Below are 6,386 nucleotides of genomic sequence, written 5' to 3'. Positions count from 1 at the left end.
TCCTGCTCTTTAGAGCAGAGGTGGTATCAGCCAGGTTTCTGATGGATTTTTATCAGTGTTGATGTGAGGAAATGGCTTTCCCAGCTGATAACATCTTTGACCGAGTTTCTTGAACCCTTGACCTTTATCAGTCAAGGTATATATTGAATCCCCTTGTTAAAAATAAATCTCAAACCAAGTTACATGGAAAAGAAAACTTTCAGTGGAACACATTTTATGTTATTTTACCCAGAATGCTGCTTTGTTACAATTTGAGAGTTTTATTGAGATTATAGGAATTGCAAGTTATTAAGAAAGGCCTCTAAAAAAAGCTACACATCAAGCCCTGCACTCACATTCCAGGTAACCTTACTGCCCTCAGCACTCTTGGAAAACAAGTAAATCAGTTAAATTGCTATGTATTGTTGTTGTATGTTGCTTAATAATACTATTTCACCCTCCAGGTAGCTGCAACTGTACTTAAAGGGCTCAATAAAGAAGCGTTTATGATGTCAGTGTCAAACTATGCGTTTGACTTGAACTATGTACATCACCACATAAATGAAAGGTGTTAACAGAGGGCTCAAGCAATATAATTGTCCTCTCAGTAAAAATTAAATTATGTTCAGTTTCCAGAATTATGGTGTTCCTGTAGATTGAGGGACTTTAGGTAATGGAACTCAGTACCAAAGTTGCAATTTGACCAGGTCAATAGAATTCATACAAGAGTGATTCATGTGATTGTGAATACTTGGAGAAGTGGTCACCCATCTCTGAGTGATAATACTCGAATAACATCATCTTTTCATCAGATTTTAGCTGACAGTTCTTTAGGAATTACCAGTTTTCCATACTCTGCACTTTGTGAATCACTTATTTAGGGGATCTTGATGTTTGTTGCCTGCAAATGACTATACTTTCAGTTTTGTGAGGCATAGCGTCGTTAAACTTGGGACTTTTCTCCAATCTTGGAGAGAAGTAGGCATCTCACCAAAACCTGTGGATGTCCCATTGTGATTAATATGGCCATCCAAGGATTCTGAAAGGTAAATCTTGGTGGACTGTGGCCTAGCTGTATGGCTACGGTCTGATAATCCTAGAATACAGAGACAAACTGTAGTTGCAGTGCAGTGTCAAGTCTTGTACATGATAAACGCAAGAGTTAAAGCCTTAGTAGGTATATTTATTGTGAATGACAAGGAGTGTTAATTTGCACCAATTAAAGAAGGTACATCATCTCGTGTGAGTGTGTTCTCACATGCTGAAGTCCTCTATCAATTCCTGCTTTAAACTGTGCAGCTGCTGGAAGTGAGGCTCTAAGGTCAGGATTGTTGAAGTTGGCGGATATTAGAGCTTGTGGAAAAGATGTTGTAGGTCAGTGCAAGGGAAACCCATGTCAGGGAATCCTTATCTGAAAATGCTCTCTGGCTTTTTGTTTGCTTTGTAATGTCAAAGCAGGGTCAAGAATGTGATCTGTATAGACAGAGTTTTGAACATTTTGGGGTTTTAAAAGAAAACTTTCTTTTTGATGTGTAAGTCCCGTATCATGGAATAATGCCTTTTGGTAGGCCAATTGATAGAGCTGGCAGGTGGGGAGAAAGATGCTTTTTGCTCTGTCATCTGATGGTGGTGTAATAAAATTGCTTTCAGTATCTATTAACCCTGTCGTGCATATCTCTTGGAACAACAATGGCAATAGCAATGTTACTGCTACTTTACATAGCTGAAGAAATGTAGAATCTGCATGTTTCTTGTGGCACAAACCCCCTGTCAGAACAAGGATAGTTTTCACAAACTGAAGATAATAACAATCATTTCTCTCACAGAATCCCCAGAGGAATTTTAGTTGGGCAGGGCAGAATATAATGTGTATGTGATGTTGAGGAGACAATTTGCCATGTATTTTTATAACGTTGCTCTTATAAGAGTGGTTATACTGGGAATCAGAATTGCAACTCTTGGTTATGTTCAAGTTGTGTTTTCAAAATCACATCCACAACTGCTCAGGTTAAAAACTAATTTTTTGCCTCCTTTTGGGTGAAAAGAATTGGTTTGTACAAACATTCTGTCCATTCTGTTATCCTTCCCAAGAGCATTTAGATACTTCGGTACATTTGCAGAACATGTGACTGAAGGTTAGACTAGCAAAAATATTTGAGTGGCTGGTTAAGGTGAAAAAAGTCCATTTAATATCTTCACTGAAGGAGAAGACTGTGACATTGACTCTCAATCTCTGTGCGAGTTACAGTGCTGCAAATCAAGTCAGCACATGTGGCTGGTTAGTAGCATGAGTATCAACACACATCATTTACTTCTCAAGCTGGCAGATATGGGGAAGTGTAGGAGAAAGAAGAGGAGAAAATGATGTATGAATTAGGAGTTGAAGGTAAAGATGGAGTGAAGGATTTGGCGTTAGCTTGCTGTGTGGATGAAGGTGATCTGCAGTTTTGGTACATCAACATTAACTTTCAGCACAACATTTGGGAAGGCCAGTAACTTTTGATCTGCAGAGACCAAGTGTCATCCTACTTCACAGATGACTTAAATCCATTGCATGTATATATACATGTGTAATTTTTAGCAGTTTTTGATTTATTCCTTGTGTGAAAGCATTTTACTACTTATTCGCTTGAGATATTTAATGATAGAGAACAAGGGCACGTCATCAGAAATTCCTTTCAGAAGATACAATACAAAAAGGTATTTCCTTAATTAGCTTTACCAAGGATCAAAGGAGAGGGGAAAATCCCCCAAACAAATGCTGCGTTGAGGAAAATACTTCTGATATTATTTGATACAAGATGATATTTAGAAAAGAGCTATGCCTCAAGAAAATGATGGCTAGAATGCACAATGTCTTGTGATACTTAAGGCAATGAGATTTTAAGGTTTACCTTATGTGCCATGTATATTGATTAAATACCAAATATATGGTGGCCATTTCTAACCATCATTTACTGTATTGATTTGTCATCAGTGGAACTGTAATAAAAAAAGCTATTGATTTACTGTCCTTATTTGCTTATGGGCTTTTTATTAATTTTACACATTGTTTCCTATTTCTGGATTATGATTTTTATGTGTTTCCTCCCTTTAAGACAAGTCTGGTCCTCTCTGAAGTTAGAAAAGAGCAACAAATTGAGGAGCAAAGGAACGAAACCATCAGCTGCTTCTTGCTGGTTCTTAAGGAGCGACAAAAGCTGCGCAAAGAATGGACAGAAAGGTGAGAAATCCTCCCATGAATCCCTTTGCAGGGGGAAAGTTGAAATTTTAAAAAAAAAGTCAAAATTTTCACTGTTCAAATGGTAATTCCTTGAGTGGAGTAGTCAGTGTTTCTGCTTCTGATTTCAGGGTTACTTTATGGGGTAGGCTGCTCCCTTACTGTGCTCATATGGTGCAGGCTACAGGTAATAGCTTGGTAGGCAGCATTCATGTTTGAGGAGTGGTGTCACCTTCAGTGCCCCAAGATTTTCCACATACTGCTGACAATATGAGCACTGCTCCTTGCTGCCATGCCGTGCTAATAGATACATTTCTTGGCTGCTTTCTTCATGATCCTGACATTTTCCTGTGGGGTCCTGGTGGTGTTAACTGGGTTGTGTTGGGTGAGATTGGCATCAATGTCTGTAGTGCTCGAGTTGATATCATGTGACTGTTTTTTCATACTTGAGTTCTTAAGTAGAACTCATTGCCATGGTAGTAGATCAGGTGATGCTCTTCAGAATTTTTAGAAGTTGTTTGGTTTTATTTGGAAAGGTTTATGCTGCTGGAGTGTAATCAGATGAATGCAGTTCAGAAGCTACGGATACACCATCCTTTTAGTTTGTTCATAGATGAATGGAAAAAGAGAATTTCCACCACATGCCACCTCCTGTCCTTTTCTTTAGCTGCTAAATGAGTTGATGTCACCTTATTCGCACCTTTTTCTATAGATTTTTCTATAGATTTCTAGCTATAGATTTATACTCATTTTATAGTCTTATTATTTTCTTATTTATGATATTTACATAAAATGTCTAGCAGTCTATGAAATATTTCTACCAAATATACAGCTTTTCTTTAAAACCAGATGCCCTTACTTAAAATCAAATACAATTTTTAGTGAAATGTATTTTTAGGTGAGATTTTTGTTATTCAAATTCAGCATTTAATTGGCATGATTTTTTTACCTGCACTAAATATTCCAGTTAAGGAAGTTCTCTTGTGTTTTCTTGGTGTAGTTCCTGAAAATCCTAAGAGGTTGCTTTTAGAAAGTGATCTGTAGCTTTTGGGTCTGACACTTGACTGTCTTTGTTGTTCGAAATGATTACAATGAGTGGACTTGAAACATTTTAGAAAATGTGGATAAAAAAGAAATGTTATTACATATAATTGCTCTACAAATGAGAGGATGTGTTTTATAAGTTTGTGATGTTATGAGTGTGGGATGTTTATTTGTATATTATTCAGTTAAGATCTCAGAGTAAGGTCGCTCTAAAATATTGTCCATATGACCATGTGGATTTTAGTTTCTTCTCTTTCAGGAATTGAAGGGATTTTTTTGGGGATGTGGAGGGTTGAGTTTTTTTGCCTTCCATCACCATGCTTACTGAATAATGCAAACATTTTGTTTGCATGGGGAACAGAGGAAATCACTTAGGTTTTTCTGTGGGACACACGCAGCTTTGTTGTGAGGCAGAATAGAAATGAGTGGAATATCTTTTTAGTGTTTATTTAGTTAAAGGATGATTTCCTAATGTACAAAGCCATCAGGAATCATGACAATTGGGAGAAATTAAACAGTAATGGGGGTTTCAGTGTTCGTGGCCTCTGCTTGCTGCTCAGAGTGCTCTGAGACTGGAGCCAGGGTTGCAGTTGGATTCGTAGCCTCGTCTCTGACCCAGCAATGCTGCAGTTCTTGGAGGGGGTAGGGAGAGGCACAAGCAGATGAAGTGCAGATCTTCTTAAAACTAAACACCTGAAAGAAAATTTCAAGAGCATTGTGCCTTGAAAGTTCTGAAAGAAAATGTCCTTTGAGTATTAAATATCCATAATCCTTTTTCTTTCCATTTGATGTTTCCCATTCCGGTGACCTATCTGGGAGTCTCATCCATATGATCTGCATAAACAGACTGTTACCATACACCTCACTTTACTTCATCAAAGCTCCAGTTAGATGTCTGGAATGAAACACTGGCTGTGGTAGCCATCGAGCACACGGTGCTGAAAGTTATAAAACGTTCGCCGTGGTACGAGCAGGACTGCCCATGTTTTAGAGATCAGTCTATTGTGTACTTTGGAATTACATGAGAAAAATGTGCTTGGACAGGAAATAATTAGCACTTGTCAAAGGGCAGGCAATAGGTTACAGTATTTTACTTTCAACAGGCTATCAGGGGATCAGCTAGATTAGATAATAGAATTTTTTTCCTGTGGAAGTTAAATACAGATGACTCTAATTACCTTACATTGTGCATTAGAGAGCAGATTATGAACAGTACAACTTCAAGAAATTTAGGTCAATGAAGGGAGGGCAGCTGGCAAAAAACTTTGCACTGCACTTGGTCTTTGAAGAGTTATGTAGTCATTCTGTTCTTTCATGTGTTTTATTTGTAAACGTGGTGGGAACTGGTAATACAAACTAGTTCAACTGTTAGAAAATTAGCCTTTCTCAGAGAAAGTCATATGAACCGTTCTGACGTGTATCTACTTGGTTAGAGCATGGCCTCATGTTACTTGCTTAAAGTTGTACTAGTGTTTCTGCACATTAACCAACTGAAATGAATTTTTAAGATTTTATTTCAGCCCCACAGTCCAAAACACATGGCAGTGTGCTTAGTGTTGTGGCTCACCATTTCATATAGCTTTGATGCCAAGATGTCATCAGTATCTCAAGTATCTGGGCAGGTCTTGTAGGGATTCAAGTTGTTCTCTGAGTGGTGGTGATCCAAAATACTTCATGCAGGACTCAATGAATGTCCTCTGAGTGTTAACAGAAATGGTCCAGAGTTTCTAAAGCCCCAGATTTGTTTATACTGCGTGATAGTGCCTGATGGACAGGTTGTTATAGCTGTTAAAGAGCTGCTCTAGCCCTTTGAACTGACCCCTTCTTGACCTCTGCTTACAGAAGGTCACTGTTCAGCTTATAAAGGGAGGGGAACCTTAGAATCTACTGTAACAAATAGAGGGTGAAGGGAACAGCTGTGAATTTTGGCCTAACCATGCAAACCTGTATAGGCTTTTTAGGGTCACTGTATGATAATGAAAATTGTTACCAAATTATATGGAAATTTAACAGCAATAGTGGGAAAGAGAGGGTGGAGTCTAATGTATTGGGTTTGATAAATGAAGTGTGAAGTTACCCATCTGGCTCTAGACAGCCCTCTTTTTCTCTACGAAAGGGAAACATTTAAAAATAACCATGGTAC

General features: G+C 38.1%; 1 protein-coding gene across 1 annotated transcript in view; it reads left to right on the top strand.

The window, feature by feature from the left end:
• The window catches only part of FTO (fat mass and obesity associated), a gene marked incomplete at both ends in the record, with an annotated part of 62,161 nt that extends 58,959 nt beyond the window's left edge, over positions 1-3,202 (top strand). Inside the window, one exon of the mRNA XM_009084978.1 lies at positions 3,078-3,202. Coding sequence (XP_009083226.1) covers positions 3,078-3,202 — 125 coding nt within the window. The remainder of the gene's footprint in view (positions 1-3,077) is intronic.
• Between the last annotated feature and the right edge of the window lie 3,184 nt (positions 3,203-6,386).

This window comes from Acanthisitta chloris, unplaced genomic scaffold (genome assembly GCF_000695815.1).
Source record: "Acanthisitta chloris isolate BGI_N310 unplaced genomic scaffold, ASM69581v1 scaffold24511, whole genome shotgun sequence".
Classification (NCBI taxonomy): domain Eukaryota; kingdom Metazoa; phylum Chordata; class Aves; order Passeriformes; family Acanthisittidae; genus Acanthisitta; species Acanthisitta chloris.
This window is presented reverse-complemented; position numbering and strand designations above follow the sequence as displayed.